The following is a 26,699-nucleotide window of genomic DNA, read 5'->3' on the forward strand; positions in this document are numbered from 1 at the left end:
GGGATCTTCCCAACCCAGCAATCAAACCCAGGTCTCCCGCATTACAGGTAGATTCTTTACCAGCTGAGTCACCAGGGAAACCCAATATGCTGTTTAGGTTTGTCATAGCTTTTCTTCCAAGAAGCAAGCGTCTTTTAATTTCATGGCTGCAGTCGCTGTCCACAGTGATTTTGGAGCCCAAGAAAATAAACCTGTCACTGCTTCCACTTTTTCCCCTTCAATTTGCCATGAAGTAATGGAACTGGACGCCATGATCTTAGTTTTTTAAATGTTGAGTTTTAAGCCAGCTTTTTCACTGTCTTCTTTCACCCTCATCAAGAGGCCCTTTAGTTCCTCTTCGCTTTCTGTCGTTGGAGTGGTATCATCTGCGTATCTGTGGCTGTTGATGTTTCTCCCAGCAATCTTGATTCCAGCTTGAGCTTCATCCAACCCAGCGTTTCACATGATATACTCTGTATATAAGTTAAATAAGCAAGGTGACAGCCTCGGGCATACTCCTTTCCCAATTTTGAACCAGTCAGTTGTTTCATGCCTGGTTCTAACTGTTATTTCTTGACCCACATATAGATTTCTCAAGAGTTAAGAGAGGGAGGTCTGTATTCCCACCTTGTTAAGAATTTTTTTATTTTTTTTATTTTAGTTGGGGGCTAATTACTTTACAATATTGTAATAGTTTTTGCCATACATTGACATGGATCAGCCATGGGTTTACATGGTAAGAATTTTTTAAAAGAATTTTCTTTAAGAACTTGTATTTTATCTTAAATAGCTCTTGAGAAGGGAGAACTATTCTGATGATAAAAAGAACTGCCCTTTTGAATGAAAACTCTACCCAGCAAGAAAGCTTTGCCTTCTTGGACAGAATCCAAACATTTTCAGACTGGAACGAGTTAAGAGTTAATTCGGCACATATTAGCCACGTACCAAAAACTGTAAGAGATGCAGAAGATAGATGACTATAGAAAAATGCCCTTTTTTTCAGAGCACTCCCTGGCTTGTGAGGACTCATACTGACAATATAGGATTGCAGCTGAGGAAGGAGATTTGCGTTTGGATTCCCCACAAAGTGAGAGTTCCATAGCCAAGGGCTGATCCTTTCCCCAGAACTCTTCCACCACTAACCCTAACCCATCCTTTAGTGTAGGGGAAATGACCGGGAGATATGAACAAATGATAAACAAATCAGATTCCCTAGCAGGTTCTTTTTTGTGTTAAATATAAATCTCAGAGACATATCCTATGTTGTGTACGTGTGTGTGTTTAAAAATCACATTTGAACAAAGGAGCCTTTTCAGTTCCTACTCTCTTTTGTTGTCATTTGCTGGTGCTGGGGCAAAGCTGGTTTCAACTTTCCTGAAACTCAGCATCCCATTCCTCATGTTCTGAAATGGTTTAGAAGAGGAAATAGTTTAAGGAACCTCCAGGTTACCATTTGGTTTTAAAAGGAAAGTGAAATGTACACAGGGATCATTTGGTAAATGTCTTTCAAGTTTTGTTTTATTTTTCAAATTGTCTTTATCCATTGGATGGTTAATTGAAAATATTTGTTTTCACTCATTCATGCAAGGCTGACCCCATTCACCATCCCAGCTCTGTGACTGTTTTTCCTTCTCTCTGGGGACCTCTGGTTGGATGTGTGACCTTGGGCAAGTCTTCACTCTCTCTGACTGGCAGAGTTAGCACAGATGGACCAACTCACGCATCCCTCCCAGACCTAAGGATTAGAGGGTGCAGCCTCTAGATTCTTTTTTAAAAATATTTATTTATTTGTTTGGCTGTGTCGGGTCTTAGCTGTGGCATGCGGGATCTTCATTGCGTCACACAGGATCTTTGCTTATGGCTCACGGACTCTCCAGTTGTGACACACGGGCTCAGCAGTCGTGGTGTGCAGCCTTAGTTGCTCCACAGCATGTGGGATCTTAGTTCCCAGATCAGGGACCAAACCCATGTCCCCTGCATTGCAAGGCAGATCCTCAACCACTGGACCATCAGGGAAGTCCTCCTCCGGATTCTTTGTTAGTGTTTTTCTCTCCAGTACTTTGGCCACCTGATGCGAAAAAACTGACTCATTTGAAAAGACCCTGATGCTGGGAAAGCTTGAAGGCAGGAGGAGAAGGGGACGACAGAGGATGAGGTGGTTGAATGGCATCACCGACTCAATGGACATGAGTTTGAGTAAACTCCGGGAGTTGGGGATGGACAGGGAGGCCAGGCGTACTGCAGTCCGTGGGGTCACAAAGAGTCGGACACGACTGAGCAACTGAACTGAACTGAACTCCTTTTTCAAGTCACAAAAGTCCCACTGGAGACAATAGGCACTCCAGGACATGGAGCTGATCACTCAGCGGCCTTCTCCTCCTCCTCCCCAGGTACCGCAGTGGGTCCCGCGGCTACATGAAGACAGTGGTGTTGGACCTCCTGCGGAAATATTTGCTGGTTGAGCACCATTTCCAACAAGGCAAGAGTCGCCACCCCAGGCACTGGTGAGGAGTCCACGGGGGCAGGGGGCGCCCGGAGCCTTACCCCGCATGGCTTCTTGTCCCCGTGCAGCCCACTACGACAAGTGTGTGATAAACCTCCGGGAGCAGCTGAAGCCAGACATGTCCCAGGTGTTGGACTGCATCTTCTCCCACTCGCAGGTGGCCAAGAAGAACCAGCTGGTGATCATGTTGATCGTAAGCAGGAAAAGGCGCCCTTTACTCAGAGTTGGACAGGGCTCTGCCAACTTTTCCTGGAAAGATTCTGGTAGCCAGATTTTAAAATACTTCATACCACACTTGTCTTGGGTCCTTCCTCCCTTATTCATTTGGCCACGCTGCACAGCTTGTAGGATCTTCCCTGACCAGGGATTGAACCTGGGCCATGACAGTGAAAGCCTGGAATGCTAACCTCTAGGCCACCAGGGAACTCTTGAGTCTTTCCTCTCTTAGAAAACCACTAGCCTGGCCATTGGACAGTGCCTGTGGTCCGTGCTGTCTTTGGAGGCACAGCCCAGTGGAATGATAGAGACTAGTGTCACCACCATTTGATAACACAAAGCAAATCAGAATTTGGGAGGGAGAGCAGGTTGAGAATAGTTTCCCATGAGATTTCTTCAGCACAGACCTGCTTGTGTGCTTGTGTACGTATGTGAAATGTTAATACATTAAACAAATTTTCTGATTATGGAAACAAAATATGGGCTCCTTCTAATTAGGGACATGCAGAAGCAGAGGTAGAAAAGAATGAGCCCCCAGCCCCACCGTCTGGTGACTGCCTGGAGAACGGCCTGGTTGCGGGGGTGGGGGCGTGGCACCCAGGTATTCAGGCTCCCAGCAGTCACTGTTCTGTCTTAGTAGGTATTGAGGGAGCATCGACTCTGAGCCTTTCCTAAGCCCTTCTTGCGTTTAGGGCATAAGAGTAGATGCAAAGACTGGTCGCACCCAGCCCTGGTCTCCAGCAGAAAGGTCCCTTGTTCCAGAAGCAGAGAGGAGGGTTGCCCATAGGAATCAGTGTCCCTGCCTCCTCGGCATGTGTCGTCTCTATGTCTTCTCTCTGGCAGGATGTCTCGAGGCCCTAGATGCTCCCCCCATGCCAAGGCTCCTAGAGTTGGCTTGCACACCCTCACTAGAGCCTCATATAGCCCTTACTCTTTGTTCATACCTGCTTCTATTTCCCCTTGTCCCTCTTCTCTGAAACTGAGCCCCTTAAGTCAGGCAGTGACGTGCAGAGGAAAGAGTGAGAGGGCCTAGGGATAGGAGAGCCTTGGGTTCAAATCTGGCTCTGCTTTGCACGGGCTTGGTAGCCTTGGGGCAAGGCATGTTGCCTCTCTGAGCCTCAGTTTTCTCATCTGTAAAATGAGAATCATTTAGTAACTCGTCAGTGGGTGGAGGGCGTTTGAGGAAATAAATGGAAAGGGTCTAGCTGCTTGTCTGGCCACAGTAAATGACTGTTACGTACTGGCCATTAATAGTGATGCAAGTAGAGACTTAGTTCTGTTTTCCCTTGTGCCAGGAATTTAGGGCATGTTTTGGGGTGGATGCATGGGTGAGTGAATATATAGTGGAGAATGGTGGAGGGTTTATGTATTAGACTGTGGAGGTTGGCTGGGGCAGCTGGACCCCCCAGCCAAGGGCCAGTGAGTGCTGGCCTGTCTCCTTCTGGTGGAACAGAAGATCCTCTTGGATATTGTTTCTGTCCCCCAAAAGGATGAGCTCTGTGGCCCAGACCCATCCCTGTCTGATGAGCTGACCTCCATCCTCGACGAGCTGACTCAGCTGAGCAAAAGCGAGCACTGCAAGGTGGCCCTCAGGGCCAGGCAGGTAGGCTGGCCGGCTGTGGTCCCCGCCGTGCCCGGGGCTCACAGGGTGCCATCCTCTCCCATGCCCAGCCCCTTCCCTCCCCCCGCAGGTCCTGATCGCCTCCCACCTCCCCTCCTACGAGCTGAGACACAACCAGGTGGAGTCCATCTTCCTGTCGGCCATCGACATGTACGGCCACCAGTTCTGCCCGGAAAACCTCAAGGTGAGGCTGTCTGCATCCGTCCACACTGTACAGAGCATGCGCCATGGCCCGAGTGGGGCCTAGGGGGAGGCAAGCGGGCTCTCCCTGCACTCCATGGGCTGGTGCTAAGGTGCAGGGCACAATCGCCAGCACCAGTGGTTTAGTCCAGCGTGGCCAGGGCTGCCCGAGGGAGCCCAGGGGCGGCTCTGGGAGAGGTTGGGTCCTGCAGGATGGATGGCAAGGCAGCAAGGCTCTCCCAGGAGGCAGGATGTTAAAACTCCATGATGGAGCTTATTAGAAGCTGTGAGCACTCACATGGCTGGGTCTTGGCTTCATTTTCCCAGGGCCCCCTCCTCACTCCCTAAATCTGCCTCATTCACAAGCTTCCAGGCACCCCCTCCACGTCTACAGCTGGGAACCCTGGGACCAGTCACTCTAGAATTGCCTCCACGTTCAGATCTCATGGGCCTGGGGCCCGGGCAGCATTTTGTGATGACAACATGACCAACCTCTCTTCCCTGCCACTATCCCTCCCCTCCTCTGACTGCTGGTTGGAACTTGTTAACATTCCCCTTTCCTTCTTTATTTCCCTTTCCATTTCCTGTAGAAATTAATACTCTCAGAAACAACTATCTTTGATGTGCTGCCCACTTTCTTCTACCACGCTAACAAAGTGGTTTGCATGGCATCCTTGGAGGTAAGTGAGTGAGAGGTCCCTGGAACAGCTTTAGTACTGACCAGTGCCGGTCCTGGCATCCGCTGCCTGCACTCCACATGCCTAACCCTGGGCCATGTGCCTGGAAAACATGATCTCAGCATTTTCTCTCCAAGGTAGGTCCTTTTACTTATACCTACCTCACAGAAAAGGGAATGGAGGCTCAGAGGAGGTGAAGCGACTTGCTCAAGGTCACACAGCTAAGAAGTGACAGAGCCAGGATTTACATCAAGTCTATCTTAGTCCATTAGCTCAGTTGGTAAAGAATCCACCTGCAGTGCAGGAGACCCCAGTTCGATTCCTGAATTGGGAAGATCCACTGGAAAAGGGATAGGCTACCAGTATTGTTGGGCTTTCCCTGTGGCTCAGCTGGTAAAGAATCCACCTGTAATGCGGGAGACCTGGGTTCAATCGCTGGGTTGGGAAGATCCCCTGGAAAAGGGAACGGCTACCCACTCCGGAATTCTGGCCTGGAGAATTCCACGGACTGTGTAGTCCACAGGGTCACAAAGAGTTGGACATGACTGAATGACTTTTCATTTGACTGTCTTAGTGCAAAATTCTTGCTGGTAACCCCAGCTGTCTTGTGTGCTATTCCAGCTTCCTCTGGGCCAGGCACAGTTAAATACTAACCCCTAAGGGCCAGGTCCAAGGCACTTCGTCTAAACTTTTAATTCCTTGAGCAACGAATTATGGCAACATGTGAAAGTTGTCTACCAGGGAAGCTCATTAGAGACTGAGTGTCCAGAGTTTTATTGGGTCTGATCACGTAAGCACCCTCTGCTTCGCACATACCAAAATTCCAGACTCCCAGGAAGAAAGCATATGCTCAGCATAAGTCATACTGTTTGCTTAGTTAAAGCACTGCCAACCATTCTTATCTGGGAATGGTGGGAACCCTCCCCAAATCCAAGTTCTCACATGCTAGCCAAGGGCCAGTCTTGCAAGCAGGAATTTCAAAGGATAGCAGTTAATACCCGGATTCCCTATCCAGTTAAAAAAATTCCCAATGCTTAGTCTCCAGAACCATGCCATTCAATATGGCAGCTGCTGGCCACACGTGGCTTAGGATGTGGCCAGTCTGATTGAGCTGTGCTTGAAGTGAAGGATACACAGTGGATTCCAAAGACTTAGTATGGAAAAAGAATGGAAAATATTTCAATTTTAAAAAATTGATTGCATGTTGAAATGATAATATTTTAGGTATTGGGGATGAAATAAGGTATGTTATTAAAATCATCTTTACCTGTTCCTTTTAAGTGTCTACTAGAAAATTTCAAATTAATTTAAAACTGCCTCCATGGCCTGTGTTATATTTCTATTGGACAGCATTACTCTAGAGCAAGAGTCAGCAAACTATAGTCTGTGGATCACATCTGGCCCCCTGCCCAGTTTTGTAAATAAAGTTTTATTGGAACACAGCCACACCCACACATTTACATATTGTCCATGGCACAAACTCGTGCCTCCTATAGTGGGAGCTCAGTCAGAGTCTTTACCACTGGACCATCAGGGAAATCCCATAGCAGCAGAATTAAGTAGCTGTGATTTGTGATAAAGATGATACGTTCCACAAAAACCTAAAATATTTACCATCTGGTCTTTTGCAGAGAAGGTAGCATCCTGAAGAGTGAGCACATTTGCTCTTCACTGCTTTAGGGATTGTTTTTCAGGCTTGTTTCTGGGACCTGCCAGCCTGGGTTTTATCAGGTGCAGTCTGTGCTTCTGTTTCATTAGGTTTATGTGCGGAGGGGCTACATCGCCTATGAGTTAACCAGCCTGCAGCACCGCCAGTTCCCGGATGGCACCTGCGTGGTGGAATTCCAGTTCATGCTGCCCTCCTCCCACCCGAACCGGTACAGAGTGGTACCCACCTAGGAAGGGGGACAGCTTATGTTTCTTTTCTCCCTGACCACTGTAGTCCTGTCTCTGGAGGGACCCAGCAGGGATATCTGGGAACCGCTGGGAGACATTAGGCACACCGTTCCCCAGCCTGGCATCTCTCCACACCTCCATTCTCTCTTCTGTAGCATGGAGATAACCCTGTGCCTGCCTCCTGTGTCTGTACTGTCTGGGATGGTAGCCGCTACCCACCTGTGGGATATTGAGATTAAAATGCATCAAAGCTAAATTAAAAATTCAGGTCCTCAGTCAGACCAGCTCACGTGTGACTTGTGGCTGCCATATTGGACATTGTGGTTCTAGAACATTCCATCACTGCAGAAAGTTCTGTTGGACAGACTTGTCCAAGACCCTGATGAAGAAGGAGGCACAGACAGCATTTAGGCCCGTGCCTGGCACACAGAAAGTTGATGAATATTGAGGATCCCTTTGATAATCATGACAGATACTGTTATTACTGTCCGATGGCATGACATGTGTCGGGCCCTATGCTAAGTGCTTCCACACTCTACTTTATTCAGCTTTATTCCCCATCCCACAAAATAAAGATTGTCACCTTTGCCCAGCTGAGAGAAAAGGGGACTGACTAGGGGCCTGGGATCATTTTGGGGTCTGTGGGAGATGTGGTATAAGAACTTTTGAACTTGTCCACCCCTGAGGAGGCAGTCTTTGCCTTTGTTTGTGTATTTATGTGGCTGCACCGGGTCTTAGTTGCGGCACAAGAGAGCTTCAGTCTTTGTGGTAGCACATGGGGTCTTTAGTTGTGGCACGCAAACTCCTGGTTGTGGCATGGGGGGTCCAGTTCCCTGATCAGGGATAGAACCCAGGCATCCTGCATTGGGATCACGGAGTCTTAGCCACTGGACCACCAGGGAAGTCCCAGAATTCTTTGCCTCTGGAGTTCTTTGTTGTAGCAGTTCAGCGCTGCTAGGAAAGAAGGCTGGGTTGGTCACTCACGCTTTGTTTCTTGGAAGAACCTACATGAGTGTCCTGGTCATGGTTGTGACCCTTAGTATATATAGACACATGGCATTATTATCAGCCAGGGAGACACTGAGGACCCTGGAGGGCTTCCTTGACCTTCTCAGGCCCTTGCTGTTGCTGTTGGCTAGAAGGGCCAAGAGCTTACCTGAGACCTGTGGCCTCAGCTGCCCCACAGCCCTGCTTTTCCAGGCCTCTGGGAAGGTCACAAGGGGTGACGTCTCACCCCACCCCCCCAGCAGATCCTGACTGGACCCTCCACACCTGTGTCTGTAGAACCAGGTGCATTGTGACCATAGGGGAGGTCAGGTAACAGACCAGCAGGACTGAAGTCCAGGCCCCTGGTGCTCTGTGCATGGCTAGAGGGGGATCTCTCCCCACTTCCACCTCCGATTCTAAGCCCCCCTCTTTCAGAAGAGGGGCTGGCTCACCGAAGCTTCCAGGGCAGAAATGGCTCTTGGGGCCAGATCTGCAGGCGGCTACCTCACCCCCCACCTCCCACCCCCACTGCAGGATGACCGTGCCCATCAGTGTCACCAACCCGGAACTGCTGAGACACAGCACGGAGCTCTTCATGGACAGTGGCTTCTCCCCCAAGTCCCAGCGAATGGGGGCCATGGTCGCCTTCCAGAGATTCGAGGATTTCGTCAGGTACCCAGCGGGGTTCAGTCTCCCCAGAACACCCCACCCATAGGGCTTGAGCGAGCTTCCCCTGAACCCCTGTTCATTGCACACAGGTGGGGGTGGCCTAGATACACGGCACAGTGAGTTAATAATAATAGAATAATATGGCATCGCAAGTGTGAGCTTTCATGTCAGCGCCTCCTGCTTTTGAATACTGTCCCACCCTGCTTCTCGACTATAAGACTCTGAACAAATGATTTCTCTCAGTACCTTTGTTTTCTCATCTGTATAAGGGGCACAAGAGAAGGACTTACTTCATAGGGTCACCATGAAAGTTAAATGAGATAATACATTAAAAAATATTGTATTTAAACCATTGTTAATATGTAGATAACATGCTCAAAAATGTCGATATCTTCCCCCTTTTAAAAATATTTATGTATGTATTCAACTGTGTTGGGTCTTAGATGCATCATGCGGGCTCTTTTGTTGTAGCACACGGGCTCTCTAGTTGTGGCACACAGGCTCAGTAGTTGTGGTGCGTGGGCTCCACAACATGTGAGATCTTAGTTCCCTGACCAGGGATCAAACCTGCTTCCCCTGCAAGGAAGATTCTTAACCACCAGCCCACCAGGGAAGTCCTCATTGCCCTTTTCTCAGCCTGTCCCTGTATATTATGCATCATGCTTGGATTATCTCGTATCTTCACAACAGCGTTGGGAGTTGTAGTGATTACTTTTGTTATCCTCAGTTGACTCAGAGAAGTAAGATGAGATTGCAGGAGTCTCCCAGCCAGTAAAAAGGGGACCCTAGACATGCCCCCAAAGTATTGGAACCGTTTCTTTTACTCACCGTCTCAGACCACATAGGTTCATTCTTATTTTGGGGGAAGGCCCAGTCATTAGTGCCTCGGACCTAGTCAGGAACCACAGGAGCTCTACACAGACTTGGACGCGCTCGAAGCATGGTGGTTGGGAAAGAGGGAGGGTCTGGGTCTGACCTACGACCTCGTGGGGCAGCGGCCCCTCAGCCCTCCCTCTCTGCCCCGCACCCCCAGGAACTTTGATGAGGTCATCTCCTGCTTCGCCAACATGCCCAAGGACACCCCCCTCTTCAGCAAGGCCCGGAATTCCCTGTACTCCGAGGACGACAACAAGGTGAGAGTCTGAGCAGGGAGCAAGCCGAGGAGGGGGTGGGCTGGGGGCCCTGGGCCCTTCTACTTGGTTTTCTTGGCCCCTCCCTTGGTTTTCTGTCCCAGAGCCTCAAAGAGGAGCCTATCCACATCCTGAACGTGGCCCTCCGGTACGCGGACCACCAGGAGGATGAGCAGCTGGTGCCCATTTTCCGAACATTCGTGCAGTCCAAGGTATGCCAGGCAGCCTCTGGTTCTGGGTCCCTGGAGAAGGAGGAGGGCTGTCTTGATGAGGTGTCCATGTGCCCGAGTTCTCTTGAGAGCTTCAGAGCCTCAAGCAGACCTGGCAGCCCACGCCGGCTCTGCTTTGGCAGTGACCTTGGGCAGAGGAGGCTGAACAGGCCAGAACTTTGGCTTCTCCCCCAGTAACACAGGGGTGGCATTTCTCTCTCCCTGGGAGTTGCTGTAATAAGATGACACAGTATATACATTACTTTATGCAGAGGACACAGTCAGTAAATAGTTTTGGAGTTTAGGGCAATGTTTTCATTGGGATAAGCCAGAAAACTCATGATTTTATTTATTTGTTTTTGGTTACACTGGGTCTTTGTTGCCACGAGCAGGCTTTCTCTATCTGTGGACAGCGGGGGCAGCTCTCTAGCTGTGGTCCTCGGGCTTCTTGTTGCAGTGGCTTTTCTTGTCATGGAGCACAGGCTCAAGGGCATGAAGGCTTCAGTATTTGTGGCGCACAGGCTTAGTTGCTCTGCAGCATGTGGGATCTTCCCCAACCAGGGATCGAACCCATGTCCCCTGCATTGGCAGATGGATTCTTTACTGCTGGGCCACCAGGGAAGTCCAAAACTCCCAATTTTAAAATGGTCACTTACATTAACAACCATGTATGCTAATAACTGGGTTGGTTTTATAAACATGTGGTGTCGTGTATAATAATGTGTGTGTATATATATGTTAATAGCTGTATTGAATATAATTCACGTACCATACCATTCCTCCATTTAAAGTATGTAGTTCAATGCTTCTTGGTACCATAGTCCCCTTTTCTGCAGTTTTGTTTTCCTTAGCTTCAGTTTCCCATGGCCAACTGTAGTCTGAAAACACTAAATGGAAAATTCCAGAAATAAGCAATTTGTAAATTTTAAGTCATGTGGCATCCTGCTCTGTCCAACCCGGATGTGAATCATCCCTTTGTCCAGTGCATCTGCCATTCGTCACTTACTAGCTGGGCTGTCCCATCAGTTGTCATGGTATTGCAGTAGTTATGTTAAGTCTCCCATATTTTACCTGATTATGCCCCCAAAGTGCAAGGGTAGCGATGCCAGCAATTCAGATATGCCAAAGAGAAGCCATAGGGTGCTTCCCTTAAATGAAAAGGTGAAACTTCGTGACTTAATAAGGCAGGGGAAAAAAACATATTAGTTGCTAAGATCTACAGTAAGACTGAGTCTTCTAGCCATGAAATTGTGAAGGATGAAAAAAGAAGTGTACCCTTAAACTGCAAACATTATGACCACAGTGAGTGATAAGTGCTTAGTTAAGACAGAAAAGGCATTAAATACAAGAAAATATCTTGAGAGCTGACATTCAAATAATTTTTATTACAGTATATGACTATAATTATTCTATATTGTTAATCTCCTATTGTGGGCTTTCCTGGTGGCTCAGATGGTAAAGAATCTGCCTACAATGCAGAAGACCTGGGATTGACCCCTGGATTGAGACGATCCCCTGGAGAAGGGAATGGCAACCCACTCCAGTATTCTTGCCTGGAGAATTCCATGAACAGAAGAGCCTGGGAGGCTATAGTACCTAATTTATAAATTAAACTTTATCAAAGATATATATATGAAAAAAAAACAATAGCGTTGTGTAACCATCATTATAATCATTATATTTTAGAACATTTTCACCACCTCCACCAAAATAACCCATACCCATTAGCAGTCACCCCATTTTCCCTCAACCCAACACCCTTTTTCCCTGCCCTCAGGATCCACTAATCTACTTTCTCTCTGTGAATTTGCTCATTCTGGGTGTTTCCTATCAATGAACTAACTGGAATTTCATACAATGTGAGGTCTTTGGGGACTGGCCTCTTTTACTTGGCATGTTTTCAAGGTTCATTCAGGTAGTAGTGACATGTATCAGGACTTCATTCCTTTGTGTGACCAAGTATGATCCCATTGTATGTTTGGTTTTTAATGCAGAAGAACATCCTTGTGGAGTGTGGACTCCGAAGAATCACATTCCTGATTGCCCAAGAGGTTAGTCCGATGCTCGGCACATCTGAGTTCTTCACATTCTTCAAGACTCCGTGCCATTTATTTGAAGTTTGCTCTGTAGATTGGGGTGGGAAAGATCAATGGCTAGAGGAGAGATGGCTTTCCAAATGATTTGTTCTAGCAGTGGACTGGGTAATGGTTAAAAATCGTAAAACAAGTCTATAAATATTTAAATGAGTCTTGCTTGACTTAGTTGTCTTTCATACGTCTTTTTTTTGCAGAAAGAATTTCCCAAGTTTTTCACGTTCAGAGCAAGAGATGAGGTATGGTGAAGAGCAATGAAGTAGTTCTCTCTTCCCTGGGATCTTTGATATTCAGGAAGAATATTGTCCCCAGTGCATATGATCCCTGTATTCTAGAAGTGCAACTTAAGTGCAGACTTCAGCCTTCCTCTGGGCTGGTATTTCCAGTGAGAGCCCCATGTTTGTATGTGGACCTCAGACCTCACGTTTCCCACCCTTTCAGCCTTCGCTATACATGTTTCTGTCTCACCTGGAGAATTTTTATACTTGCTGGTGCAACTCTGTAAGACAGGCCTCCAAACCTCTTTTGCTTCTATTCTTCTAGAATAGTGGTTTGCAAACTATGGCTTGCAGGCCGGCTCCCTGTTGTTTAGGGGTTGATTGGTTGGTTTTTGTTTTGTTTTTTGGCCATGCTGCACATGGCTTGCAGAATCCTAGTTCCCTGATCAGGAATCGAACCCAGGCCCCCGGCAGTGGAAGCACAGAGTCTCAACCACTGGACTGCCAGGAAATTCCCCAGTCCCCTGTTTTTATAACCGAAGTTTGACTGGGACACAGGCCGTCCTCATTAATCTCTTGCTGTCTTCTACGGCTTTCTGGCTCCAGCAGCAGAATCAGGCAGAATCGAGTACAGTCAGCCCTCCACGTCTGCAATTTCCACAATGGATTCACCCAACCGCAGATGGAATCTCTGTGATTGGTCTTATCCGCGGATGCAGAACCCATGGATTCAGAAGTCAGACTGTGGTTGTGACCGACTGTATACTCCATTGGTTCTCTGGCCTTTTGAGAAAAAGTTTGCTCATCCCTGTTCTAGAACAGGTGGTCTTGTTCCCAGCACAGACCCAGCCTCCAGCAAACAGTATTTTAATCCATCCAGAGCCTCACTTTACTACTTAAGACCCACCCTTCCTTTAGCTTCTTCATCTTCTTTTCAGTTAAAACCCTAGCACTATCAGTCACTTCCTTCTAAGGACCAGTCTCCACAAGGAAACCAGGGCTTAGGGTCTTCTTGAGGAATACTCTGTGTCGTGGCTCATGGGAAACAGCCTGGTGGGCCGGCAGGTGCTGGGGACTAACTGGGCTCCCCCAGGGCTGAGAGACTTGTACCAGCACAAGACTGCATGCTCCTGGGCCTTCCTCTCTGCTGGACTTCAAATCTCCAGTCTCCAAGCTCTTGAGTTCACGGTTAGAGGACACCATGACTGCCTCATTCCTGAGCACTAAACCGCAGCACCAGGGGGCGTGCAGGGCAGGGCATGGGTCAAGCGGGCATGCCGCCTCCATGTCAAGCTCCACGTGTGTCTGTGTGTCTGTCTGTTTTCTCTCCCTGGTCGGCCCGCAGTTTGCAGAAGATCGCATCTACCGTCACTTGGAGCCAGCCCTGGCCTTCCAGCTGGAGCTCAGCCGGTTGCGGAACTTCGACGTGACCGCCATGCCCTGCGCCAACCACAAGATGCACCTGTACCTGGGCGCTGCCAGAGTGAAGGAGGGCACCGAGGTCACAGACCACAGGTTCTTCATCCGGGTCATCATCAGGCACTCGGACCTGATCACCAAGGTTGGTGTCAGCGGGTGTTGGTGTCCCCCCCCGAACCTGTCCCTCAGGGGCCAGCCTTGCCGGGGTTGAGTCCCACTCGGGGTGAGGGCCTGCTGCCTGCAGGGATCACAGGGTGAATGGGGCACCCACAGCCCTGGCCTTCTGACCCACAGTCCAGTCTAGCGGGGACAGGAGGTAGATAGTGGCTTATTTTCACGGGGTAACACGCGGATTCTTTCTTCCATCATGGAGATGTGTCTGCATGAGAGAATCAGGAGAATAGAAAAGAAAGATCCTGGTTTATTAAGGGGATTTTTTTGTATTTGCTGATTGAGTGTATCATCATGTCCCATTGTTTCTTGCGTTTACAAAAGTAATTCATGAATATACTGTGAAGATTGCAAGCAATCCTGAAAATACTTCCAAAAATAAAGGACAGACTTCCCTGGTGGTCCTATGGTTATGACTCTGCTTCCAATGCAGAGGGCACAGGTTCGATCCCTGGTTGGGGAACTAAGGTTCCATATGCTGCGTGGCTTGGCCAAGAAAAAAAGGAGAAATCAAGGAAAAGGACCCAGAATCCTGCCACTCAGGGGTCAGCCCTGTTGGTGACCCTTTGTAGGCCTCATTCCATGGAATTGGGTTGTAGGTATAATGTTACAGATGGGAGCTCAGGCTGTACGTACCATGTAAAGACTTGGTTTTTACTGTAGACCTCGTATGTTAATGAAGATAATTTCCTCCCTGCAGTTCCCTAGCACAGAAATATCACATGTATGCAATCTTTTTAAGGAATCCTCTAGTGATGAATGCTAAGCTAATCTCAGTGTTTTACTGCCTCAGATGTTCTAATCAGTTCAGTTCAGTTGCTCAGTCGTGTCCTACTCTTTGCGACCCCATGAACCACAGCACACCAGGGCTCCCTGTCCATCACCAACTCCCAGAGTCCACCCAAACTCATGTCCATTGAGTCGGTGATGCCATCCAACCATCTCATCCTCTGTCGTCCCCTTCTCCTCCTGCCCTCAATCTTTCTCAGCATCAGGATCTTTTCCAATGAGTCAGCTCTTCACATCAGGTGGCCAAAGTATTGGAGTTTCAGCTTCAACATCAGTCCTTCCAATGAACACCCAAGACTGATTTCCTTTAGGATGGACTGGTTGGATCTCCTTGCAGTCCAAGGGATTCTCAAGAGCCTTCTCCAACACCACAGTTCAAAAGCATCAATTCTTTGGCACTCAGCTTTCTTTATGGTCCAACTCTCACATCCGTACATGACCACTGGAAAAACCATAGCCTTGACTAGATGGACCTTTGTTGACAAAGTTATGTCTCTGCTTTTTAATATGCTGTCTAGGTTGGTCGTAACTTTCCTTCCAAGGAATAAGCATCTTTTAATTTCATGGCTAGCTTTTATGATTATCTGGGTAAGTGCAAGTCGCTCAGTCGTGTCTGACTCTTTGTGACCCCATGAACTGTGTAGTCCATGGAATTCTCCAGGCCGGAATACTGGAGTGGGCAGCCATTCCCTTCTCCAGGGGATCTTCCCAACCCAGGGATGGAACCCGGGTCTCCCACATTGCAGGCAGATTCTTTACCAGCTGAGCCACCAGGGAAGGCCAACAGACCAGGAGATGGTTGCCATTGAAAAGATGGTTTGTTTGTCACTTACAGATCCCAAGGGGAGGGGGCACTGTGTATCATGGAGACCATGTGGGGAAGTGCTGGGGCTGCTCAGGAGGCCATGGGAGGTGGGATTCGTGGACAGGGGCCTTTCTTGTGGGTTTCGCAGGAAGGACTGGGTGAGGCAGGTGGGTAGGCTTGGCAGTGGCTGACTTGAGTGATTTCAGCAGGCTCTGAACATAGGGGCTGTCTCTAGTTGTCTGATGCCTGGCCCTGGGGTGATTAGGGCCTGAGGACAGTAGCCTGGAGCATGAGCCTGACAAGGAGTAGTGGGGCGTGGACCGTGGATTGGTTGGATTGATTGCTTTGCCTGAAAAGCGGGCTCATGGGAGAGTTGTTTACAATATCTAGGAAGAGACTGTAGGACCCCTCTGGGGTCAGCACAGCAGAAATACAGAAAAATAAAAGAGGTGCCAAGTACACAAGGTGGCCTTGGACATCCCTTTGCCTCCGGAGGTGGGGCTCTTCTGTCTTAGCAGGTGCACCTTTTGAAGGGGGGCTGTTCTCCCCTCTCCCTGACTCTCTGAGCCCTGCGCCCCTGGCCTTAGCGGTTGCCCCCTCCCACTTTGACAGGAAGCCTCCTTCGAGTACCTCCAGAACGAGGGCGAGCGGCTGCTCCTGGAGGCCATGGACGAGCTGGAGGTGGCGTTCAACAACACCAGCGTGCGCACTGACTGCAACCACATCTTCCTCAACTTCGTGCCCACCGTCATCATGGACCCCTCCAAGGTCTCCCCTTGGCGGGCGGGGCTCTCACCAGGCTCTGGGGGTTCACCTTCCCTGGGACCCTCCTGCTTCGGGGTATTGTCTCCTGGTGTTAGAGACCTGAGTTGCAGGGTACACACGTGCGTGTCTGAACATCGATTGCAGCAAGTGGAGCACAAAGCTTCCATCAGTTAATTCCAGAGCCATATTCCAGCCACTCCCCTGAGGACTGTCCCTAAGGATGATCCCCCTCCATGGGCACACTTCACTTTTCAGGAAACACGGATGCCCAGAATGTCCTCTGCAAAACACAGTTTTGGCCTCTCCCTGGTTCCAGGCTCCGTTATAGGCTACCTCTGGGTGGGGGAGGGGAGTGAGAACCTGAGGTCTGTGGCTCAACCATCCTCCATGGCTGATTCCTCCATGGCTGTTTCCTCACGAGCAGGCAGAGTTTGTGGTGGTGATTCTGGGATGAAAGAAGTCCTTTCAGCCCATCGGCTTGGCATGTGGGGGGTGCAGAGTCTCATGCTGACTCCCCAGCTCCACCAGTTCATGTTGTTCCCAGAAGAGAAAGTGCTTCGGCTTGGGATACATGACGGAGAGGAAGACATAGGAGCATTAGCTCTTACCGGCCTCAGTTTCCTCCTCTGTCAATGGGGGACAAAAATGCTAGCCTCTCTGGGTAACTGTGGGGACAGAGTGAGATACTGAGCTTAAGTCAGAGATGCCTTTGCTTCTTATCAGCTAACAATGATACATGCAACATATTACTCTGCTGTATACATGCGGTGCGTTTTGCATTCGGTATATCTCACCATTCTGTCATCGTCAGAGCAAGAACTGTTATGAGTGTGCGCAGTTTAGGTTCTGAAATTGAACCGCTGTGGTTTGCGGCAGATCGAGGAGTCGGTGCGGTCCATGGTGATGCGCTATGGCAGCCGGCTGTGGAAGCTCCGCGTGCTCCAGGCAGAGGTCAAGATCAACATCCGCCAGACCACCACCGACAGTGCCATCCCCATCCGCCTCTTCATCACCAACGAGTCAGGCTACTACCTGGACATCAGCCTCTACAAGGAAGTGACCGACCCCAGATCTGGAAATGTAAGGCCGGGCTGGGTCACAGAAGTTGAGTCAGAGTGGAGGCCCAAGCCTCCACGTCTGTGGGTCTGTGTCTGTTTCAGGAAAGTTCATTTGTGTCATATGCTAGAGTCCACATAGAAGTGATACCATGTGGTATCTTTCTGACTTACTCCACTTAGTATGATAATCTCTAGGTCCATCCATGTTGCTGCCAATGGCATTGGTTTTCTCTTTTTTATGGCTGAGTAGTATTCCCTCTTTGCATTTTCATTGAGGAGCAGGAAGAAATAAATTGAGCAGGAGCGTGGTTCTCTGAGTCTTGCCTCCCTCACTCTCTGTTTTTCTCTCTTTCTGGTCCAGATCTTGTTTCATTCCTTTGGCAACAAACAAGGCCCCCAGCATGGGATGCTGATCAACACTCCCTACGTCACCAAGGATCTGCTTCAGGCCAAGCGATTCCAGGCCCAGTCCCTGGGTACCACCTATGTGTATGACTTCCCAGAAATGTTCAGGCAGGCAAGTCCTGGGGCTGAGACTCAGCACCGCATGAGGTCCCCCTTTAGAGACTCCACCAGCATCCACAACCTCCATTCTCAGTTACTTTTCCAAAGACCTCACTCTAAAAAACAGTCTTCATGAACAAAAAGAAACTAATATTGGGAATGACTTCGTAGTATATTTTTCTAAAACAAGATTTATTTCATCCCAGTTGTAAAAAGAATATAATATAGAAACTTTGGAAAACAAAGGAGAGTGGAAGGAATAAAAAATAACTCCTAGTTCCATATACTAAAGACAAGTTGCTTACCATTTCCTCCTGGTCTTGTTAATTCTTATATTAAGTACCTGCTACAAGCCAGGCACCATTTTAAGGGTGGCTAGACCATGAGGAAGAGGATGGAGTCACTACCTTTGAGGAATTAAAAAAAAATAATGTTTTATGTTTTGATGAATTTTGAAGTATACACTGGATACAGAATATATACTGGATATTTCCTTCAAGTATGTTTTCTATGCCTATATTTTTTTACGTAGAAGGGCCTCTCAAGGAGACTGAACACGCTGGCATTGGTGATAGGGATGCCTTTGTACATCCTCTCTGTGGCCTTGTGTATGGCGTTCATGAAACTGAGGCCATGGACTTCTACTGTAGACAGGAAAGCATCAGTGTACTTTAAGCATAAGAGATGCAGGGTAGTAGGAAAAGCTGCTATTTAGGGTCAGGAAGTCCTGGACTTGAGTCCCAAATCTGTCCTTTGCTTCCTGTGTGTCCCCAGGCAAGTTCCTTTACCTCTCGGGACCTCTCTTTTCTCCTTTGTAAAATGAGAATAATATTAGTGCCTACCTCCCAAGGTTGTAGTAAGAAATACATATTAAGTATTCAGTAGAGGCTATTTTAATAAATGGAAACTTTTATGATTAAGAATGTTATTGTCTGTATCCTTCTGCCTTGGACATCATGGGCCACAAGGATAAGAAACAGACACATCAAAAATAAATCCATCCACTTTTCCTTTAGATAAAGAAGGAGTACTGTGGACTACCCATAAGTTTGAAAACAGATGAAAAGGAAAATTTCCCAGAAAGATGCATCTTATCAAACCTAACTCAAGAAGAAATAGAAAACATAGATTATAAGCATTAGTGAAATTGCATTACTCCATCTACTCCACCTTTTTTTTTAACTGGAGTTCTTGATCAATGCATTAAAATAAGAAAAAGAAATAAAAGATACAAGAATAGAAAGAAGCAAAGTGGTATTTTTTGTAAATGATAAAATGCCTATACAGTAATTCAAGAGGATTTAAAGAACCAGCAAGGTAATACAGCAAGATTACTAAATACAAGTGCATGCTTACTCATTCAGTCATGCCTGACTCTGCAACCCCATGGACTATAGCCCACCAGGCTCCTCTGTCCATGAGATTTTCCAGGCAAGAATACTGGAGTGGGGTGCCATTCCTTCTCCAGCTAGATCAGTATATAAAAATTAATTGTGCTTTCATAGACAAGCAATACTTCTAGAATCTCATTGGAAAAATGCCGTTTACAATATTAAGATCAACTCTAAGGTTTCCCTAGGAATAAATTAAAAAAACATACAAGTCCTTTATGGAGTAAATTTTGAAACTTTATGAAAGTACTTGAAGCCTGAATAAACAGAGATATATCATGCTTATGAATGATGGGAAGATTCAATATTGTAAAGATAATAGTTCCCCTCATAACATATTCAGTATAATTCTGGAGTTTTGGGTGCAACTTAAAAGTTCATAGGAAAAGGAAAAGTTTGCGAATAGCAAAAGCAATTTTGAAAAAATAATCTGGAGGACTTGTCTTAGTTGTCCTTTAAAATAAGTCACTATTTTCAAGCAGCTGTACTTACTGTAATGCATAATATTATTGTAATGGAGCTAAACAGATAGACCAATAGAACATAATAGAGTCTAGAATCAGACGAACTCCTAAACAGAGCCTCGACAGAATGCAGAGGTGGAATTGTGAATGAAGGGGAATACATCTCCCTGAAAGATACAAAGACATTTCTTATCTAATTGGGAAAATAAATTTTTATTTCTACCTCATCTGGTATACAAAAATAAATTTCAAGAGAATTAAAACCACTCGGAGTGAGTTAAAAGCATAAGCATAAGCTGCTGCTGCTGCTGCTGCTGCTGCTAAGTCACTTCGGTCGTGTCCGACTCTTAGCGACCCCATAGACGGCAGCCCACCAGGCTCCCCCATCCCTGGGATTCTCCAGGCAAGAGTACTGGAGTGGGGTGCCATTAAACCCCATAAATTTGACTACATTAAAATTTAAAAGTTATTTATGTAAAAACATCCCAGGTTGGGGAACCCAAAGCTGGTGCTCTGGGACAACCCAGAGGGATGGGGTGGGGAGGGAGGTGGGAGGGGGGTTCAGGATTGGGGGACACACGTACACCCACGGCTGATTCTTGTCGATGTGTGCAAAAACCACCACAATATTGTCATTAGCCTCCAATTAAAATAAATAAGTTAATTTTTCAAAAAAAGACCCCAGCTTGGGAGAATATGTTTCGATGTCTGTTACCAGCAAGAGATTAGAGCAATATTATGTAAGGGAAGCTTCGATCAACATATTCCAAGGTGCTCACCTCGCTGACAATCAGTGAAGTACAGATCAACATGACAGCAAAAAAGAATCACGGTATAATTTCACACCCAGCAGATGGGGAAACATGAAAACATTTGACAAAAGCAGATGTGGGCAAATACACGGAGCAAAGGAGCTCTCACACGTTCTTACTGTGGAGCACTTTGATAATGTCCAGGAAAACTGAAGTTTAACATACACCACGACCCAGCAATACACGGAGCAAAGGAGCTCTCACACGTTCTCACTGTGGAGCACTTTGATAAAGTCCAGGAAAACTGAAGTTTAACATACACTATGACCCAGCAATTCCACTCCTAGGTATATACTCGTGCTTATTTTTGTTTTAAAGAGCATAGGGATGTTCATTATAGCATTATTGGTAATACTGTAGAATTGGAAATCTAAATGTTTCTACTAAAAATTATGAGTAAATAAATTGTGACATGTTCATACCATAAAAAACTGAACATGAGGGAAAAGGAATAAACCAGAGCTAAATTTATCAGCATGGATAAATCTCTCAAATATATTAGAGAGTTGGAAAAATAAATTGTAGAAGGACATGTCTGGTGTGACACCATGTATTTAAAATGGAAGTCATGCAAAATAATGCTGCATGTTTTAATGTCTGCACATATGATGAGATGAAAACGTAAACACATACGGAGGACCTGACCAACACTAAGTTCAGGATGGGCTTCCCTAGAGGCTCAGCTGGAATCTGCCTACAAAGCAGGAGACCTGGGTTCGAACCTCAGGTCGGGAAGATCCCCTGGAGAAGGAAATGGCAACCCACTCCAGTACTCTTGCCTGGAGAATTCCATGGACGGAGGAGCTGGGCAGGCTATATCCATGGAATCACAAAGAGATGGACACGACTGTGTGACTAACTTTCACTTTCTTTCAAGTTCAGGATAATGGTTACCTGAGGGGAGCAGGGGAAGGGACAGATGGGAATGGGATGGGAAGGGGCACACCAGGGGCTTCAACTGCATTTCTCTTGTTTCTTTTTAAAAAATTCTTAAAGCAACTTTGGAGAAATTATGATTTGACAAACTACAAGATAGGTGCCTGGGTATTTATTTTTCTGCATGTTTTTCCTGCGTGCTTTAAATAGTTCGTGATTAAGAAAGAAAAGCAGCCCTAGAAAATGTACTTCCTTAGTGGCAACTTCAGATTTTTCTCTTGCCTCCCTTCTCTGTAGGCTCTTTTTAAAATGTGGCACTCCCCGGACAAGTACCCCAAAGACATCCTGACGTACACCGAACTCGTGCTGGATCCACAGGGCCAGCTGGTGGAGATGAACCGACTTCCTGGAGGAAATGAGGTAAAGAACTGAGTCAGTTTGCTCTACTGAAGAAATTAACACAACATTGTAGACCAACTACACTTCAATAAAATTAAAAAAAACCAAACAGACCCACAGAGCCCAGCTCCTGGCTGGAATCACCCTTTAAAAAACTTTCTCCCTGGGGACTTCCCTGGCTGTTGAGTGGTTAAGACTTTGCCTTCCAGTGAAGGAAGGGCTTCCCTGATAGCTCAGTTGGTAAAGAATCTGCCTGCAATGCAGGAGACCTGGGTTCGATCCCTGGGTTGGGAAGATCCCCTGGAGGGGAATCTCCAGTATTACAATACTCCACTCCAGTATTCTGGCCTGGAGAATTCCATGGACTGTATAGTCCATGGGGTTGCAAAGAATTGGACACTACTGAGCGACTTTCACTTTCCAGTGAAGTGGGTGTGGGTTCAATCCCTGGTCGGGGGACTAAGATCCCACGTGTCTCGTGGCCGAAAAAACAAAACATAAAACAAAAGCAATATTGTAATAAATTAAATGAAGACTTTAAAAATGGTCCACATTTAAAAAAAATAAGCAAAGCAAACCTGTTTTCTTGTGCACTCATTTCCTTTCCAGGTGGGCATGGTGGCCTTCAAAATGAGGTTCAAGACCCTTGAGTACCCAGAAGGGCGTGACATTATCTTCATCAGCAATGACATCACCTTCCATATCGGATCCTTCGGCCCTGGAGAAGACCTTCTGTACCTACGGGCGTCCGAGCTGGCCCGGGCCGAGGGCATCCCCAGAGTCTACCTTGCGGCCAACAGTGGGGCCCGTATCGGCCTGGCCGAGGAGATCAAGCACATGTTCCAGGTGGCTTGGGTGGACCCGGAAGACCCCCACAAGGTACGGCGCGAAGCTGGCGTGGCAGTGTGATTCCACCCAGCTCCTGCTGTGTTTTCTGAGGGAGTGAAGTACCTCTAAGGGAGTGGGGAAAAAATCTAGCTCTTTGGGTAAACAGCACAAATAAACATAAAGTACATAAACAGGCATTAAAATTTCATGGGAGGAGGTGATGATTAGGAAAAAATTGGTCTATGAAGGATCCTTTGTTATTTAGTCACTCAGTCGTGTCTGGCTCTGTGTGACCCCATGGACTGTACCCCACCAGGCTCCTCTGTCCATGAGATTCTCCAGGCAAGAACACGAGTGGGTTGCCATTTCCTTCTCCAGGGGATCTTCTGACCCAGAGATCGAACCCGTGTCTGCTGCATTGGCAGGTGGATTCTTTACCACTGAGCTACTTCAGAAGCCCTCAGAAGGATCCTTGGGGAACAATAATGACAATAGTTATTTCTTATATAAACATGTAGTTAATATCAATACATACTGAACATCTCCTGAACAGTACATACCAAGGATGCAGAGGTGAATGATATATAATCTGTGGCTTCAGGAAGTTATTAAAATTCATCAAGAAGACCTCAGGACATCATAAAAGGCAGAATGAAGAAAGAAAAACACACATCTTGTGATGTGAAAATGCAGGGGACAGAGGCATTCTTTGAAACCACAGCACATGTTCTCAAGGAGGTGGTATTGTCCCCCCCAAAGGGACAAAAAGTATTATTTTCATGTAGAAGCACACATATACATACATTTATTACATAACCTATATATCCATAATAAAAGTTTACTGGGGCATAGGGGTTGGTAATCAGGGAAAAAGAAGTATCTGAAAGGCTCCTTTGGGGAGGGAGAATGAAAAGATGATTCAACAACACTGAATAGGAGACTTCCTTGGAGGTCCAGTGGTTAAACTCCCACCTATCACTGCAGGGGGTGAGGGTTCGATCCCTGGTGGAGGAGCTAAGATCCCACGTGTCTGGGAGCAAAAAAAACCAAAACATAAAGCAGAAACAATATTGTAACAAATTCAGTAAAGATTTAAAAACAAACAGTGAATCAGTGAGACCAGGGAAAAAGTGAGGTTGTGCTGTAAGGGTGAGCGGCAAGCACAGAGCAGGCATTCAGTTAATTGGTATTATTAATATGTTAACATCAGATAGGTGACTGTGTTATTAACACAGTGTCCTCCCTGCATCCCTCAAACACAGTGCTGACATTAAAACAAAACAGTGGCTGTTGAGTACACGGAGCTGGACCCATAGCCTCATTGAAGTATTTATGTATTTTTAAGGGAATTAAATACCTGTACCTGACCCCCCAAGACTACACCAGAATCAGCTCCCTGAACTCCGTCCATTGTAAACATGTGGAGGAAGATGGAGAATCCAGGTAAATAACTTAGCAGGCAGCTTCCGCATTGACTGTGGTTCATTTCAGCAGTTTGTGGGGAATCTGCCCCTGGGCTGGTGACGGTTTCTCAAGCAGGTGGGGGGTGTTTGTATAGAGGGACTCCCCAGCTTCCATTGTGGGCACTGACAGCTCAGACACCTGGGGCCCCCTTTAGGGTGACCCCATCCTTGCTGTCCCCACACGAGGCACATCTCTCACAAAAACAGCACATCACTTGGGGACAGTTAGGTTGGATTCCCACATGTCCCCAGAGCTTGCGGGCTCACATTTTATGACCAAGTGAGCCAAACTGACTCACTGGGTGAGCTGGGAAGACGTGGGCAGGGTCTGCTCCATGAGAACGTCAAGGGCCGTACCGCTGTCTTTCCCAGGGAAGGTTGTAGGTTTTTTAAATCAGAATTTTAAATCAGAATTTCCCAGGCTGGGTTTCCTGGGGTGTTAGTCACTGATCTGGGGGGAGAAAGGGAATGAAAATTTTCCATAGTCAAGTAAGTTTCGAAAACACTGGGTTAGATGAGATCCAACAAGCATCTTTCTTTACTGCAGGCCTTCTCAGAGCATTTAATGCACTAAAATGCCTTGTGAATCTCTAATAGGTTAGGGCCTAACCCAGTCTTTTTGGCAACAGGGACTGATTTTGCGGAAGACAATTTTTCCATAGACCAGGGAGGCGGGGATGGTTTTAAGATGATTCACTTGCTATATGTGCTGGGCACTTTACTTCTATTATTATTACATCAGCTCCCCCTCAGAGAGTCAGGGAGGTTGGGCTGTGCAGTGGACTCATGTGGCCATGATTGATTGGTCGTGAACCAAGTGCCCTCTCCTGGCACACGCCCATCTCTCTGCAGACCAAAGGCTGTTCTACATTGTCTCCGAAGGAGTGCAGGGCAGGGGTGATGCTTTGTTAGGACAGCCTCTGAATCAGCAGACTTTCTCTTTGGCTGGAGGGGTGATCATCATCGAAGCTGTACTTGCCCTTCTGGAAACCTTAGGGCCAATCGTGAGGGTCCTAGACCCCTGCCTTCATCTCACCATTGTCCGCTTTGTCACCCTCTAGTCCCTCACTGTGCTCAGCCTTCCTTCCCTGGCTCCTTGGGAAGCGCATCAGCCTTGGGTTGTCCTGGGCTGGAGCTCAGTCTGTAACTCTCGTTTGGTTCCTGAAGGTATGTCATCACGGACATCATTGGGAAGGAGGAGGGCCTGGGCGTAGAGAACCTGAGGGGCTCAGGCATGATTGCTGGGGAGACCTCCCAGGATTACGACGAGATCGTCACCATCAGCATGGTGAGTCCCCGCCCGTTTTCTTTTCCGACTCAACTTTTTGTTATAGAAACTTTATAACAATCACGAAAAGCCTGTCATATAAAGTGAAGTCAGAAAGAGAAAAGCAAATATCATATATTAATGCGTATGTCTGGAATTTAGAAAACTGGTACTGATGAACCTATTTGTGGGGCAGGAATAGAGACACAGGCAAAGAGAGAGACTAGTGGACACAGCCGGGCAAGGAGAGGGTGGGATGAATTGAGAGAGTAGCGCTGAAACATGTATTATGCATTACCGTATGTAGGATAGATAGCCAGCGGGAAGTTGCTGCGTAACACGGGGAGCTCAACTCAGTGCTCTGTGACAACCTAGAGGGGTGGGATCGGGTAGAGGGTGGGAGGGAGGTTCAAGAGGGAGGGGACATAGGTTTCCTTATGGCTGATTCACGTTGTTGTACGGAAAGAACCAACACAACATTGTAAAGCAATTATCCTCCAATTACGAATAAATTTTAAAAAATAGTCGCTAAAGTAAAGAGCATTGATAATGAGCCCCACGTACTCATCACCGGCTCCGACAGTTGTCAGCGCGTAACCATTCTTGCATCCTCAGCCCATTTGCCCGCTGTTCTGGGATATTTTAAAGCAGGCTCCACTTATATCTTTCCATCTATTAAGTACCCTAGTGTGGCTCTTTGCTAGATAAATGCTCCCCCATTCATTTTTTTAAAAAATAACATAACCATGATACTGTTACACCCAACAATATCAACAGCAATTCTTTAATATCGTCAGAACTCAATTTTTGTTCAGTTTTCATAGTTATCTCAAAATGTCTTCTTATAGTCAGTTGGCTTGAATCAGCGTTCAATCTTCTTATTTAAAAGATATTGAGTATTTGGAAGAACTTTGGGGCCTTCCCTGGCAGCCCAGTGGCTAAGACTCCACACTTTCTCTGCAAGGGGGCACGGGTTCAGTCCCTGGTCAGGGAACTAAGATCTTGTATGCCCAGCAGAGTGGGCAAAAAACAAAAAGAACTTGTATCTAATTTTAACTGGTAGTAAATGACTATCTTCTCACTCCCTAGTTTGGCCTTTGGAGAAATATCTTCTGTTTCTGCTGGAGTCGTAGTAATAGTTCTCTTCAGTGGTAAACTGTCACTCAGCCCTGATTTTTACACTTGGTGTTGACTCTTCAGTTCCCAAGGTGGAAAATGCTGGCCTCGAGTGTCTTCCTTGGGCTTGTTGTCTAGGTGTCATTATGTATGTTTCATACCTATTTCAAAATAAAAAGACATATATATATTTA

The 26,699-nt window shown here is 47.0% G+C and overlaps 1 protein-coding gene across 27 annotated transcripts in view; it reads left to right on the plus strand.

The window, feature by feature from the left end:
• The window catches only part of ACACB (acetyl-CoA carboxylase beta), a 126,923-nt gene that overhangs the window by 83,567 nt on the left and 16,657 nt on the right, over positions 1–26,699 (plus strand). For 15 of the 27 annotated variants that reach the window (XR_014069906.1, XR_014069905.1, XM_081546020.1 and 12 more), the window contains 19 exons: positions 2,370–2,458; positions 2,551–2,675; positions 4,188–4,301; positions 4,390–4,503; positions 5,090–5,179; positions 6,935–7,053; positions 8,594–8,731; positions 9,762–9,861; positions 9,963–10,070; positions 12,062–12,118; positions 12,358–12,399; positions 13,724–13,939; positions 16,175–16,330; positions 17,204–17,407; positions 17,747–17,902; positions 21,730–21,852; positions 22,441–22,710; positions 24,005–24,102; positions 25,290–25,410. Coding sequence is in view for 13 of the 27 variants with exons in the window: in XM_081546020.1 (XP_081402146.1) it covers positions 2,370–2,458; positions 2,551–2,675; positions 4,188–4,301; positions 4,390–4,503; positions 5,090–5,179; positions 6,935–7,053; positions 8,594–8,731; positions 9,762–9,861; positions 9,963–10,070; positions 12,062–12,118; positions 12,358–12,399; positions 13,724–13,939; positions 16,175–16,330; positions 17,204–17,407; positions 17,747–17,902; positions 21,730–21,852; positions 22,441–22,710; positions 24,005–24,102; positions 25,290–25,410 (2,440 nt within the window). In the remaining 14 variants the exon portion in view is untranslated. Of the gene's footprint in view, positions 1–2,369; positions 2,459–2,550; positions 2,676–4,187; positions 4,302–4,389; positions 4,504–5,089; positions 5,180–6,934; positions 7,054–8,593; positions 8,732–9,761; positions 9,862–9,962; positions 10,071–12,061; positions 12,119–12,357; positions 12,400–13,723; positions 13,944–16,174; positions 16,331–17,203; positions 17,408–17,746; positions 17,903–21,729; positions 21,853–22,440; positions 22,711–24,004; positions 24,103–25,289; positions 25,411–26,699 lie in introns of those variants that run through there. The other 12 variants (XR_014069908.1, XR_014069915.1, XR_014069913.1 and 9 more) reach the window with 5 other exon arrangements.

This window comes from Giraffa tippelskirchi, chromosome 11 (genome assembly GCF_054371585.1).
Source record: "Giraffa tippelskirchi isolate mGirTip1 chromosome 11, T2T-mGirTip1v1.2.pri, whole genome shotgun sequence".
NCBI lineage: Eukaryota > Metazoa > Chordata > Mammalia > Artiodactyla > Giraffidae > Giraffa > Giraffa tippelskirchi.